Here is a 15,729-nt window from a genome sequence, read left to right as displayed (position 1 = left end):
ATATTCTGTCTCAAAGATGGAGGGAAGGAGAAAAAGAATGGAGAATGGATAGAATGGTTAGGAATTGTTCTAGGTAGAATAGAGGAAGCAATGGTAATGTAAAAGAACAGCTGAATTATGCACTTAAGAAAGAAAAAATAATCAAAATTGGTATCATATTAGATATGGAGATGGACCAAAAAAAAAAAAAAAAAAAAAAAAAAGGAAAAGAAGAAACCAAAGATGACTTCTGTCTCTGCTATCCCTTGAAAGTCTCTCAATGAATATCTCTTAACAACTGACCACTCTCTTCTCTTGGCTACGCTGAAGTTAGGGAGTGAGAGTCAGTTCTCTATGGGAGGTGATGCTGACACACTGAATATTCTAAACGAGTGACTAAGAACATTGTCTGTGCATCACCTGCAGTTGTGTTTGCAATGGGAAGCAAGATGTACAGAAAACCCCCTCCTGAAGGAAACATAGTGGCTCGAGTGAGCAAATGCATATGGGTAAGTTCCGGGATTGTCTGTCTGCCTCTTTCAATAAAAAAGAGAGATGCCATTCTGAGCGTGCGTTTCTCCACACGTGGGCATGTTTCCCTCAACCACCTTCCTTCTATGTGCCTACCTTCTGAAAAACTGAGTTTAATTTATTCTCCTTGCCACTACTTGACCATTAAGTTTCAGAAGCAGTCACTTTTTTTAAAAAAAAAAAAAACAATTTATTTATCTTTATTTTATGTACATTGGTGTATGCATGTATGTCTGTGTGAGGGTGTCAGATCTTAGAGTTACAGACAGTTGTTAGCTGCCCTGTGGGTACTGGGAATTGAACCTGGGTCCTCTGGTAGGACAGTTGGTGCTCTTAACCACTGAGCCATCACTTCAACCCCCAGAAGCAGTCACTTTTTTAATAGACAAAAATCTTCTGAGTACAGTTATCTATGATACTATTAGGAAATGAGGAGAGATAAAAATTATACCTCAGGTATTGGGATCCAGTGTTTGATGAAATTCAAAGTACTTGTTTGGAGGGAGGGGGAAGGAACTGGGAAAAGTCAGGGGATGCTTCCTTTTTGTCTATCTCTGATTCTGGTCTCTACCTTAGTTTGCTGTCTGCAACCGCTTCAGGAACCGTTCTAGGGACGTTCCAAAGAGACCCCACTGGCTAGACTGGGCAGCGGAGAAATACCCAGTAAGTAGAAACTGCCGCAACACCTCATAATTCTGTGAGATCTTTCCAATTCTTTTCTTCTGGCGCATTTACCCTCTTCTGTTACTGCTTTGACCATGTCTACTCGAAGCAAGGAAAGCACATTTGGAACCTCTGGCAATTCTTTCTTCCTGCAGAAGCCTCTCATTATGGATGTGAAGGCACTGACCAGGATCCTGTTCCTTTATATCCCACTGCCCATGTTCTGGGCTCTTTTGGACCAACAGGTAATAGTGTTTTTGTTTGTTTGTTTGTTTGTTTTTAAGATATGTCTTTTTTCATCCTCTTTCTTATCACAGGAAAAGGATGTCTCACAACAAAATCTGTCTGCTCTAGGGCTCACGATGGACCCTGCAAGCTAACAAAATGAACGGTGATTTGGTGAGTGGACAAAACTTCCAAAGAAGCCTGTTAGTTCTTCTTCACACATAATTTGTAATTAATTTAACTTATACATAATTTTTATTTCTACATATTTAATTAATTTATTAGTTATTTTTCTTAAAAAAAAAACTGACTTAAGATCATTTAGAGATGAACATTAAGCCCCAAAACACTGAGCAGGTAAAGATAACCAAAGTTAGGTTAGAAATAAAAATCATAATCTTGTCTTTAGAAATTGGGGGGAAGGGCAGGACATGTGCAGCTACCCCCATGATGGGCTAAAAGGATACCAGATGAAGTCATGCAGGCCTGGTTGATAATTTTCTTACACTTAAGTCTGTCTTAGACATACCAAGGGGAAGCTTGGCTGGTGCTTCTACACAGCTTGCCCCATTAGTTAGTTAAGATAAAGCAGGGGACCCATAGGACCTGAGGGAATATTAATAAAATGTCTGATCTGTGGCTATGGGAAGAAAACATTGTAAACATTATTTTCTCTTTTTTCAGTGTTCATTCTTTGGTCCACTCCGTCCCTTGGTCCATTCTCCATCTTTTTTTTTTTTGGTTTTTCGAGACTGGGTTTCTCTGCGTAGCTTTGCGCCTTTCCTGGATCTCACTCTGTAGACCAGGCTGGCCTCGAACTCACAGAGATCCGCCTGCCTCTGCCTCCCGAGTGCTGGGATTAAAGGCGTGCGCCACCACCGCCCGGCCCCATTCTCCATCTTAATCATTCCACCTCTGTATTATTATATCGACAGCTTTGAAGAAGAGAGGGTGGAGTGATACCAGGAGCCTCCAAAATATAATTTTACCTCTGCCTTCCTCTAGCTGTCCAGGAGTTACCATGACAGTTCTCTTAGTGATTCTCTGGAGAGCAACCTTGGGAGTTGAACATAGTGTATCAGTGGCAACTTCACCCTGACCACAACACCCATCTTTCCGCTGTTACAACTATTGAATGTTGTTGAGATTCAGTGAAGCATACCAACTCTATCACTCTCAAGCAACGTGTAGTTCAGGTTGAACATCCCTAATCCGAAAATCTGTAATCCTAATTGCTCCAAAAGACAAAACTACCCTTGAGCAGTAACATGATAACACAAGTGAAAATTTCCCCACCATAAAACTTTCATGCCCAAAATTTATTGAGTAAATTACCTTCAGGCTAGTGTATGAGTCATACATAAAACACAAATGAATTTCATGTTTAAGTTTCAGCCTCACTGCCTCTCCCCCAGTCTCCACTATGCACATACACAATGATTGCAAATCCCAATTATTTCATTTTGGAGAATGAATACGTAACCCAGACACAAAAAGCGGTCTTCTCCCTAGGGCCCATCTGTCCTTAGTGAACAGTCACAAGCCATCCCAAGTCTCTTCACAGCCCACATACCTTAGCTAGTAAACAAGATAGCTTGAACCAAAGGTTTGATGAATTTTCTTTTCTGTGCTTCTTATCTACAATCAAGATGGGTAATCTAGGCTTTCGTTGTCTTCTGCTACCATCTAACTATAATCTATTATGATGTGTGTTTCAGGGATTTTTTGTGCTTCAGCCAGACCAGATGCAGGTAGGAAACTTCTCTGTAGGCATGGACATGTGATTCTTTCCTCCCCTGTACCTCTACCAGTTACTCAGATTGACAACCGTCTTCGGATACACTCCTCATCGTGTGCCGAGGAGGCCCAAACATAGAGATGAAAATAGTTTCTTTCTCATCCTTTGTTAAGGTGTAGTTCTGTGCAGCTCCAGAGCGACTGAGTATGAGCCCACAGATAGAGTGTGGGCTAAGAAAGAATTTGCTTTCTATGCCAAGAGAGTATAAATGAAAATATTGTCAAAGAAAAGCATAAACCTGAGGCTAGGGCTGGAGCTCAGTGGTATGGCACTGGTCTGACATGCAGGATGTCCTGGGTTCAATGCCCAGTACTACCAAAACAAACAAAAAGAAAGTATAAACTTTTACTGTGTGTCAAAATCTCTGCTTATCAATGGCAGCCTTCAGGATACTTTTTAGCCCCTTATTTTTCCGTTTAGGCTATGAAACTAAAGAAAGGGACAATGGGAGAGAATAATTTCTAATTTGACTGACAGAAAACAGGCTCAGTAAAACTAGTCCCTTGGTATATTTGGAGTTTAAGATGCTTTGCAAGAGAAGTAGTGCCTTATAGATATAGAAATGGAGACTCTCTTGCCTACTAAGATGAAACTGAGTAGCTGTGAGAGGATGCATGCAAGCAGATGCTCGCACTCATGACAGAGGGATGCTCATATTAATCCTTGTTACCATGGTGTTTCAGGTACTTAATCCCTTTCTGGTTCTTATCTTCATCCCATTGTTTGACCTTGTCATTTACCGGCTGATCTCCAAGCTCAGAATTAACTTCTCGTAAGTGTTCGCTACGCCATGTATTATTGCATACTGACTCAACGTTTGTTCATTTTGGTGATGATTTAAAACTTGGACATTTCTATTTAATGATTAATTATTTGAACTTATCTGTTTCTGCTTTTCCATGTTGACAAAATTCTATTAGTGTGGAAAAGTGGAAGTTAGAACTAACTGTTGGTTGTCAAGGCCAGTGCTGCAGACTTGTGTGTCTGGTGTTGAAGGGGTAGGTCTGGGCAAGTATGTGATATCAGGTTTCTGAAAAACCATGCTGCTTTGCCCTTGAATGTTGCCTCTCCAAAGAAGTACACTTATTTACTTATTTCATGTGTGTGTGTGTGTGTGTGTGTGTGTGTGGTGGGGGTTAATGTGTGTGCAAAAGCAAGTGTGTAGAGGTCAGAGGAAAGCCTGTGGGAATCAGTCCTTTCCCTCTACCATGTGGGTTCTTGCCATGACCCTTCACAGAATTATGCTCTGAGCCATCTTTCTGGACCAAGTCCTAAGGTTTTTTTTGTTTTTTAGTCCTAAGGTTTTGATGACAACTAATTCTTTTAAATGTCCTGCTATTTCTATGAAACTAAGAAAGGCCCTTGTAGGACTGGGTACAGCATCATTTTTAGCTAGTATTCACTGCAACCTGCCCCATGCTGAGTAGAAAATTTCATTTGTAAGGTTTGGCAGGGGACAGGTCAGGTCTCCTTCCATCTCTGATTTAACAGCAATCTAGCTGTGACAGTAAGTGATGCCCACTTTACCACACACCAATGCCCCTGTCAGTTACCTACTGATCAGGGAATAGGGTATCTAGGACCAAGTCCTATGCAAATCCATGTAAATCCCATGTAAATCAAGTACACAGTTTTTTAAGGCGTCCACTGGTTAGTGAGGGAACTAGAACATAGGCAAAGCTAACCATTACATGAGTAATGTGGTAAATACCCTGGGGAGGGAGGATGGGAATGCCACAGAGGTCAGCAAAGACTTCTGAAGAAGAAGAAAATGAGTTGAGGAATTACAGCAGTTGGTGCACATTAAAGGACAAGGCCTGATTATATTGCTAAAATTATGTCATAATGGCTAAAAGTCATCATAATCATAAGTAAAGGTGGGAAAAGTGGTATATTATAGAGGAGAGGTGTTAGATGGTACTTGAGTAAAAAGGCTGTCTGAAGGAGAATTCTAGAAATACTTTGAGAAGTCATTGGAACTAAGAAAGTCTTTCTAGAAAGGCTAAGGAGTCTAGGCTTTGTACCTTAGAGTAATGGGTCGATATAATGGTCTCTCCTTTCCCTCCGCAGCTCACTTAGGAAAATGGCTGTTGGGATGATCCTAGCATGCCTGGCATTTGCAGTTGCAGCACTTGTAGAGATAAAAATAAATGTGAGTTGAATAAACGTGAAGCTCCCGATCTGCTCCGTTCACCCTCCTAACATGTTCACTCTCCATCCCTCGGGACTCACCACTGTATCCATTTCACAGGACAGTCGCGGTAAACATTTCAGTGACTAGAGTAACAATGCAAAAGGAGGCCCGTTTTCCACCTGAGTAACTCAGAGTTTATTTTCAGGAAATTCCACAACCCAAATACCCAAGACACCCGAGAAACAAAGGTTTATCTGACGCCTTTGAAGCTCTACACATAATCCTTCTGGCCATCAAATAGCCACTATTAGTTAAAGAACTTAAGGCCACAACTGAAGGGATGTGTTTGTCACCTTCCATTGGTGCTTGCTTCATGGGACTGGGTCTTCCCTGATAAAAATAAATAAATAAATAAAGTTTCCATTTCAGATTTCTAAGTCAACTGCTCTTCAGAGGGATAAACTTGTAAATCTTGGCTAGAAGGGTTTAAGCTGTCAAACATAAGACTAAGGTACGTGTTCTTGTACCTAAAGGGTTATGTATAGATAATTCAAATAAGTATTGGCTGTCTTTCAGGAAATGACTCATCACCGGCCAGCTTCCCAAGAGATTTTCTTGCAAGTCTTGAACCTGGCAGATGGTGAAATAAAGGTGACGGTGCTAGGGAGTAGAAATAATTCTCTCTTGGTGGAGTCCATCAACTCTTTCCAGGTGAGGGATGGGCCCAAATGAAGTAGAAAGTGTATGTGTTATAGTTAGTTATAGCCTTGGCTGTGCAATGGCATTAATCATATAATCTGATCAGTATCCTCTTGTGTCCTTAAATAATCTCTGATAACATTATTCCAGTGGCTGCATAATATTCTATCCTTTAACATAGCTCATTTAAGCATTGTCTTGTAGATATTCAACCTGGGTTTTGTTGTTACTCTTGTTTTGTGGCAATACTAGGGATTGAACCTAAGGCAGCAAACATACACTGCAAGCATTCTACCATTTAGCTACAGTTACAGTCCTGCAAGATTTATTTATTTATTTATTTATTTATTTATTTATTTATTTGTTTGTTTATTTTGGGGGGGCGGATGCATGTCTGTGTATCATATATGCGTCTGGTGCCTACAGAGGTCAGAAGAGGATATTAGATCTCCTGGAACTGCAGTTGTAGATGGTTGTGAGCCACTATGTGGGTGCTAAGAATCAAACCCAGGTCCTCTGAGAAAAGCAACCAGTGCTCCTAACCACCAAGCCATCTCTTCAACCCTGCCCCTGCATTTATTATTATGCATAATGCTATAATGAACTTCTCTACTCTTCCTTATATATGCTTCTATGTCCTGTGCCAGTGTCCTGAAAACAAAATAACTGGTTTAGAGAAAGAAATAACTAGGTTACACATCCTGATGTCCACACTGGGGTAGAAAGTGATTATAACAGATTCTTCATTCCATAGAACACAACGCACTATTCCAAACTACACCTGGAAACAAAAGTCCAAGATTTACATTTTCATCTGAAGCATAACAACTTGTCTGTCCACAATAAGCATTCTGTAGAGGAGAAGAACTGTTACCATTTGGTTGTTCATGCGGATGGGGAAAGTATCTCCAGTGTGCTGGTAAGTTAGGGAATTGCACAAGTTCTGTTTTGAAGTAAGATGGCTGACTCATCAGAAGCTTACAAAGGATCTGCATGGAACTGGAATGTTCTGATTATTTGTTTCCATTTGTCTGCTCCTACTGATGTTTGCTTTTCTCTGTTGCAGGTAAAGGATATAGAAATCAAACCAGCCAATGGAATGACAGCCATCAGGTTTGGATCGGGGACTTCAGATGAAGAGGCCTCACATTTTACTTTTCTGAGCAGCAATGTTCCCCTCTTAGAAAGTCAAGGGCTCTGGTGTCTGTGGAATTTCCTATAGTGAAAGGCAGAGGGCGTGCTTCCTCCAAAAGGACTGGCAGATCACCCTGAATTAGTGATAGCCTTTCTCCCTACCATAAAATTTTTTCTACCTAATATTAGCCATTTATCATACTCTCAGGAAAATACCAGTGTGTAGCTAGAGTTTTCCAGTTCTGTCTGGTCCACAGTCAGGACAAATCTCTGTCACCTGCCAGTCCCACAGCCGCTCAGACCCAACCAAGTAAACACAGAGACTTATATTGCTTACAAACTGTATGGCCGTGGCAGGCTTCTTGCTAACTGTTCTTATATCTTAAATTAACCCATTTCTATTAATCTATACCTTGCCACATGGCTCGTGGCTTACCATCATCTTCACATGTTGCTTGTCATGGCAGCAGCTGGCTGTGTCTCTCTGACTCAGCCTTCCACTTCCAACAATTCTTCTCCTCCTTGTCCCACCTATACTTACTCCTGCCTGGCTACTGGCCAATCAGTGTTTTATTTATTAACCAATCAGAGTAACACATCTGACATACAGAACATCCCACAGCACCTGTGTAAATGTCCGTGTTCATCAGATAAACATTTAGAACTGAGCAAATACTCCCACCATCATTTTTTGTAGTTGGCTATCTGTCCTAAGGGAACAGGAGTATCAAAAGAGTTGTTTTTTAATCCAGATAAGGCCGATGGTCTTGTCAGATGGCACAGGACAGATAGACAGGTACTCACCTGCCCTCTGTGGCTGGAACTGGATGTGAAACAGAGGAATGACGGCCCCAAGATCAGGTGATTATTGTAGAAAGTACAGGAGAACCTGTGAAGAAAAGCCTGAATTCACTGAAAAGTAAAATACATGTAAGAACTTGCCCTTGAAAGGCTTCAGAAAAGACAACCCACACAAAAGTAAGTTAGACAAGAAGGGCCAGCAGGGACCGATTTGTCTGCATAAGTGAAGGAAGGCCTAGGAATCAACTGTTAGAATACTAGAAGGACATGCCCTTCTCATCTCTAGAGCAAGGCCAAGATTAAACTCATTAAAACAGAAATGTAACAAGACCTCCATTCTGAGGGGGGACTTACTTTTAGAATACTAGAAAGAAGATTCTGGAAGGATCCAAGATTCCTGAAGACTGGAATATAGTGACAATACCTCCTGTGGGCTGGGTCTCTAAATTTTGTGCAGGTCAAATTAGACTCCATTTATAAGAAGATAATTGCTTTCTATAAAATGTTATGTCTTTATATATACTTCTATTTCTCTCGTTTTTCTTGAATCTTACTTGAGAAATTCCATTAGGAGGGATAAATGGCTGGGGAGGTAACTAGGTTGGCAAAGTGTTTGCTGTGCAAGCATTATGTTCCAAGTTCAAGCTCCAGAACCTACGTAAAACACTGAGTGTGGTGAGGTAAAATACCAGCAGCGGTGAGGCTTGACCAGCCAGCTGCCCGGTCTTAATGAGTGGACTCCAGCTCTCAGTGAGTTATGGTCTCCGGCAACAAGGTGGATGGCCATCCTGAGAAACATCTGTGGTTGACTTCAGGTCTCCATTCAACATGTGTACATACATGTACATCTGTACACACACACACACACACACACACACACACACACACACACACACACAGTAAAAAAAGAAAGAAAGAAGTTAGGTATTTCTAAACTAGATTGGAAAGGGAAGTCAGATTGCCATGTGTGACTGTGGTAGCGTCCATCTAGCTGGCCATCTGGTGAATGTCAGTCATAAGTTAATATTTTTCCTAGAGTAAGTTAAGGTTAGTGATTACTTCTTACATTAAAGGTCCTTGGATTGTTTGTTCTTGTCCCAGCCACTATTCTATGCACTTGGACTATAGCTAAGAGCAACACAGGATCAGGTATCCATCCTTCTTTGGATATTTTTGTCTGACATGTAAATAATTTGTCTACCCTCAGGTTTATTAACGCCTTGCACAAGGACATCAATATCTCCTTGGATGCAGATGCTCCTCTCAGTGTGGGCAAAGACTACGGAGTGTCTGCATACAGAACTGTGCCAAGAGGAGAGTAAGAGAGCTTTGTCCTTGTGGACATTCTCCTTTTAGCCAAACAATCTTCTTCGTGTGCTGGTTTTGCATTTGGGTGATGGACACAGGCATAGCTGTGCTAGTTTGGATCTAGGAGGACTCCTGCTCCTTTTTAATTCTTGCCTTTTCTCCCGGGCTCATCTTCTTTCTGCCTTGCTCTGCTGAGACTGTGAGAGTTGTGTGCTGAACAGACTGTGTAGCTAATCCAGCCCGTTTCTGTGAAGCTCACAGAGTTCACTGTGGGTTTCGGCTCCTGTTTTTTTGGTACCTGTCATCAGTACCTCATCAATTACAGTGCTGGTTCTCAACCTTCCTAAATCTGCGACCCTTGAATACAGTTCCTTATGGTGTGGTCACCCCACTCTCACCCCACCCCACCCCTGCCAACCATAAAATTGTTTTTGTTGCTACTTTGTAACTGTAATTTTGCTACTGTTATTAATCATAATGTTAAGTATCTGATATGCAGGATATCTGAGATACAGCCCCCAAAGGGGTCACAACCCACAGGTTGAGAACCACTGACTTGGAATTTCTCTCTCGCATTCCCTGTTTTATACTATTCTGCTAAGTCATAAGATTTACATGAAGAATGTTCATGGGCCTGAAATGTGCAAAAGTTGATCTGTACAGTCTTTCTTCTGGATTAGGATTTTTAAAATGTACTTGGCAGGTAAGATAGAGTGCAGATCCAAGGCAGAAATCTGGGTCTATCTTCAAAGACATGTGGCTTACCTATTTTCCTCATTAGAGTTGAGATCTCTCTTCCCCAGAGATGGGAGTGGTTTTCGAAGCCATGCTGTTTATGCTAACACCATCTCATCTTGTTGCAGGTACCCTGCAGTGCACTGTAAGATGGAAGACAGAGACTTTTCTCTTGATTTAGGTCTCCTAAACTTTGGTTCAACCTATCTGTTTGTGATCACTAATGTAAGTAGCTTACAGCCACCTCCCCTTCCCTCTGTGTGCTTGTCTGCCTGCCTGTCTATCTATGTCTCCTTTCTTTACACACACACACACACACACACACACACACACACACACACACATCTTGGGATCTTCTTGGTGAGGACAAAGTGCACATGGAAGACTTTGTAGCAAGACAGGATTACATACTTCTTTCTGGTCCAGTATCAGACTTTCCCACCACTGTGACAAATGTCTGATAGAAATGACAAATGACAAGTGTCTGGTACAAAGGCAGAAACATTGATCTTGGCTCACGGTTTCAGATGTTTTAGTCTAGAGTTGGATGACTCGATTGTTTTTAAGTCTATAGAAGAAACATCACGATGGAAGGACATGGTGGGGAAAAGGTGCCAGAAATGCCATAGTGACCAGGAAGCAGAGAGAGCAGTAGGGAAAGGGGTCAGGGACAAGGTGGACCCTTCAAAGGAATGCCCTCTTTGACTCACTTCCTGCACACCTATGCAGGGCCTCACCTACCAGTTTCCACCACGTCCCAACTGTCCATTCAGGATGTAAATCTATCAGTCAGTTAATTCATTGGTTAGGTCAGAGCCCCCATGATCTAACTGCACCCTTGAAGCACCATCTCTGAATGTTCCACTGGAGACCACACCTTTAAACATGCCTTGGGAGAACATTTCATGTTGAAAGAGCAATCATTCTCCGGTGGCTTTAGAAAGCCCACCATCTCTACTGGGCAAGAGGTAACATCAGAAGCAGGCAAAGAGTGTTGGGAATGGAGACATGATATGTCCCAAAATATCACTATGAAATCTCATGGTCTGCTCCAGTATCATTATGACCTTAAGAAGCTAAATATTATTCATGAAAAATTACTTGTTTTTTTTGTTTGCTTGTCACCCCCCCCCGCCCCCGACTTGATATATAGGTCTCTTGGGTTCCTGGAATTTTGATCTACTACTATACAACAGTCTGAAATGTCAGTCTCCACACAAACTTTGGGTGTTGTTGGTTGTTTTATTACTCTTTGGGGGGGGCACCACCCAGCTCCCAAAAAAATATACACAGAGATATATTCTTACTTATGAATGCCTGACCTTAGCTTGGCTTATTTTCTAATAAGCCAGCTTTTCTTAACTTAAATTATCCTGTCTACCTTCTGCCTCTGGGCTTTTCCCGTTCTCTTACTTCTGTAAATCTTACTCTTACTCCATGGCTTGTTGTGTAGCTGGGTGGCTGGCCCCTGGAGTCCTCCTCTTTCCCTGGCTCCTAGCTCTCCTTCCCTCAGATTTCTCCTTCTATATATTCTCTCTTCCTGCCAGCCCCTCCTATCCTTTCTCATGCCTTGCTATTGGCCATTCAGTTCTTTATTAGACCATCAGGTATTTTAGACAGGCACAGCATCACAGCTCCACAGAGTTAAACAAATGCAACATAAACAAAAGTAACACATCTTAAAAATAATATTCTACAACATTTGGGGATTAACTGTGTTCTGTCAAAAGTAACTGCCACTGGGCATAGTGGAACACACACACATCTTTAATCCCAGCATTCAAAAGGCAGAGGCAGGCAAATCTCTGTGAGTTTGAGGCCAGCTGGACTATGTAGGGAGCTCAAGATTAGTCAAAGCTATATAGTGAGACACTGTCTCAAATAAATAAATAGTAATTTTCTCAATAACTAGAAGTTCTGAATCTTAATTAAAAAATTTTTTGTGTGTGTATGAGTATTCCACGTGTATGTTTACAACATGCATGCCTGGTGCCCATGGAGGCCAAAAGAGGGCATTATATTTCAATTAATTTTTGTACATAAGGATAGTTTGTTAAAGGTTCATATTCTATTCTTTCACACACAGACCTATAATTCATACATATGAATGATCTCCAGTTATCTCAGGACAATTTATTGAAAAGACTGCACACTAAATTGTCATGATACTCTTGTTGACAATCAATTGACCATAAAATGATGTCTTATTTGTAGATTCTCAACTCTGTCCCATTTATGTATGTGTACATCCTGGGTTAATTTCACATGGTTTTTGTTTCCTGTTTATTTGTAATCTATTTTGAATCAAGAGAGTGTAAGTGTCCACATATTCCCTTTTTTCTCTTTCAAGCTTGGTTTGGAGGCTGGGGATGCAGCCCAGCATCACAGCACATGCCTAGCGTATGAAAGGCTATAGGATCCATCCCTACACTAAAAAGATAAAGAAAAGATCAATTGTTCTTTATGACATGAATACCCTACAAAGTTAGGATTAACCAAGATTAGAAGCCAGATGGGATTTTAATGAGATGAGATTGTGCTGACTCTGAAGATTATTTGAGGAACCAGTTGCTATCTTAATAATGTTCAGCCTTTTGTTCAATGACTAAGAAATGCCTATCCATTTGTTTAGGTATCTATTCTTCCAACAATGTTTTTGTAATTTTTAGAGCATATCTTTTACATTTACTTTATTACATTTATTCCCAATTATCATTTTTATTATTAATTTCATTTTCCTAGTGGTTATTTTAAGTCATAAAACTAATTTTGTGTATTAATCTGTGCATATTATTATATTGAGCTAATTTGTGAGACCTAATACAACTTTAGTGAAGCCCTTAAACTTTCCACATATGAGGTCATGTCATCTGCAAATAGGGATAGCTTCACCTTCTTTTCTGTCTAAATGCTTATTATTTTTTTCCTGCCCAGTTGCTCTGGCACAGTGTTGGACAGAAATGATGAGACAAGACATCTCTTGCGGGATCTTATCACTAAGAAAATTGCCCATGGAGTTTAAGTAGATGCCATTTATCAGATTGAGGACATCTCTGTCCACTTGTTTCTCAGGTTTTATCTGACTGTTTCCTTGCTTTTCTATTTTACCTCATTTATGTGGGGCTGGATTTTGTTAAATGATTTTTGTGAATTCATTTAGAAGACAATATGATTTTTGCCCTTTATCCCATTGATACGGTATATAACATTAATTGATTTTCAAATAATAAACCAATCTAGGCCTATTACTTTTATGACAAGCCAACATAAGCCAGGGGGCTTGCAAAACAGAGGTTTAGTGTTTTGTATGTATGTAGGCTTCAAGTCTGAGATCAAGATGTTTGTAAGGCTGGTTCATTCTGAGAGCTGTGAGGAAGCCTTTTCCATGTCTCTGCTATAGCTCCTCATGGTTTGCTGAGAATTTGATGTTTCTTGGTGTATAATATAATCAGCTTGTTGTCTACCTGTATCTTTGTATGACACTTTTCTTGTATGCTTTCTATCTACATTTCCCCCTTTCCATTTAAGTATGTCTATCACATTCAATCTTAATGACCCCATTTAACTTGACTAATTATATCTATAAGCACCCTATTTCCAAATAAGCTTACATTCTCAAATACTGGGTATCATAACATCAACAGTTGAATTTTTAGGGACACAATTTGACTTGGAAAGGTTGTATTCCTTGTATTATTCCAGTCTTTTCTTGTCCTGTCTCTCTAAATGCTTCAGAATCCCAACATCTACTAGGTATCTAAAATAGAAGTCTAAATTGAAGGTTGTGGAACCCAGTTCTTTCCACAGTCCTATCTTGCTTGGCTTATACAGTGTTGACAAAAATGATAAAAGAAGCCAGGCAGTGGTGGTGCATGCCTTTAATCCCAGCACTTGGGAGGCAGAGCCAGGTGGATCTTTGCGAGTACAAGGCCAGCCAGGTCTATAGAGCGAGATCCAGGAAAGGCACAAAGCTACATAAAGAAACCCTATCTCGAAAAATAAAAATAAAAATAAATGATAAAAGAATCAATGGCTGATGTTTAGAATTTCAGAGATTTTTACATAAGAATTTGTATTATTTATATTGTAATAATGTCAGAAGATCCTATGACAGATATCACCATGTCAAGGGCTCTGCCCTTTGATGATTGAGTTCAGCAAAGTCCTTTCCACTCAGCAAGTTAATTACTTACCTTAGAACACTTGACTATCTGACTTTTAAAGGCTCTTTTAGTCTGCTCTTATGCTGAACACACACACACACACACACACACACACACACACAGAGAGAGAGAGAGAGAGAGAGAGAGAGAGAGAGAGAGAGAGAGAGAGAGAGACTTAGTCCTAGATATTATGTACATTCTCAATTAAAGAAAAACCAGGATTCTTTTACTGCACTATTTTGAATCTAATTCCCTTTTGACTTAGAGCCAGAAGCATTGGACATTAAAGACTTTTAATCTCAGAGATTTTGACTGTAATTGACTGAATTGAAATGAATGTAGTATTACTGAGAGAAAATTCAAAACAATGGAAGTGTAAAGAAATATCTAATCTCTTGAAGGTAGCAGAGAAATTAAAATAAAAAGAAGGAATAGATATAGATGATAGGATGCTATAGTTAGATATATTTGCTTAAGATTACTGAAAAGTCTAATTCCTGTTTCTCCCACTAAGATCACCAGTCAAGGTCTTCAGACTTGGAAGACAGAAGAAATTCCAGCCAATAAACTGTCCATTGCATGGCAGCTACCACAATATATCCTGGTTACAGCAGCAGAGGTCATGTTCTCCGTCACAGGACTCGAGTTTTCTTATTCCCAGGTAATGTTTTTGCATGTAGAAGTGGTGACACCACGACACCACTTAGAAAACAGTGAGTTTTAATTCTGATACTTCTCACCTACGCATGTAGATCCTTAGACCTCCATCTCTTTAGTCCGTGAGTTCCTTAGATATGACCTTGAACAGTCATCCTGATTTCCAGAATCATGACATGTCAACAACAACATTGACTCTATGTTGTTTTGCTCTGGAGGAAAAAAAAAAGGACGAAGACTGAGGGCTCTAGGGTTAGACTACTCATGTTCAAATATTGGCTGCATGACCTGTATTGGAATAGGAATAAGTAAATTATCTCTCTAATCCTGTTTTGTTTCCTTTTCTTTATGTTCTTTTTACTTTTCTTATATTTTTAGAGTACCATAGTAATACAGATTATCTCTTAAGGTTATGACAATAATTATATGATATAATAAATTAAAACATCCAGTGAATAGATCCACTTTCTTCTTGCTGTTGTATTATTACCATCTTATGAGTCAACACAACAGCTGAACTTAGTGGAGAAGACGGGAAATGGAAGCGTTTCTGGGACATATTTCATGGATGGGCTCATGGGGCAGGAAGGTGGATAAGGAGTTTGGATGTTTACAGATATGTCCTTCCTAGGCACCATCTAGCATGAAATCTGTGCTCCAGGCAGCCTGGTTGTTGACAGTTGCAGTTGGGAACATCATCGTGCTTATTGTGGCACAGTTCAGTGGCCTGGTACAGGTATGTATGGATCTGAGGGGAAGAGGAGCTCAAGTCTATACAGTTTCCCTTCCAACTTCCTCGTCTTCCTTTTCCTCGGCCTCAGATCCCCCCATCAGCGAGATGAGAGTTAGATGGGTTAGATACCCGACTTTGCCAGGAAATAGACATATGCATGTGGCAATGA

The 15,729-nt window shown here is 40.4% G+C and overlaps 1 protein-coding gene across 1 annotated transcript in view; it reads left to right on the top strand.

Annotated features, from left to right (window-relative positions):
- Slc15a2 (solute carrier family 15 member 2) overlaps positions 1-15,729 on the top strand; it is a 31,780-nt gene that overhangs the window by 14,113 nt on the left and 1,938 nt on the right. Inside the window, exons 8-21 of the mRNA XM_006975712.4 lie at positions 406-488; positions 1,087-1,173; positions 1,329-1,418; positions 1,528-1,572; positions 3,117-3,149; positions 3,880-3,968; positions 5,267-5,348; positions 5,907-6,041; positions 6,784-6,948; positions 7,096-7,142; positions 9,172-9,282; positions 10,136-10,232; positions 14,685-14,831; positions 15,459-15,563. Coding sequence (XP_006975774.1) covers positions 406-488; positions 1,087-1,173; positions 1,329-1,418; positions 1,528-1,572; positions 3,117-3,149; positions 3,880-3,968; positions 5,267-5,348; positions 5,907-6,041; positions 6,784-6,948; positions 7,096-7,142; positions 9,172-9,282; positions 10,136-10,232; positions 14,685-14,831; positions 15,459-15,563 — 1,316 coding nt within the window. The remainder of the gene's footprint in view (positions 1-405; positions 489-1,086; positions 1,174-1,328; positions 1,419-1,527; positions 1,573-3,116; positions 3,150-3,879; positions 3,969-5,266; positions 5,349-5,906; positions 6,042-6,783; positions 6,949-7,095; positions 7,143-9,171; positions 9,283-10,135; positions 10,233-14,684; positions 14,832-15,458; positions 15,564-15,729) is intronic.

This window comes from Peromyscus maniculatus, chromosome 12, assembly GCF_049852395.1.
Source record: "Peromyscus maniculatus bairdii isolate BWxNUB_F1_BW_parent chromosome 12, HU_Pman_BW_mat_3.1, whole genome shotgun sequence".
Lineage (NCBI taxonomy): Eukaryota > Metazoa > Chordata > Mammalia > Rodentia > Cricetidae > Peromyscus > Peromyscus maniculatus.
Note: the sequence above shows the minus strand (reverse complement) of the source record. Positions and strands in the feature narration are given on the sequence as shown.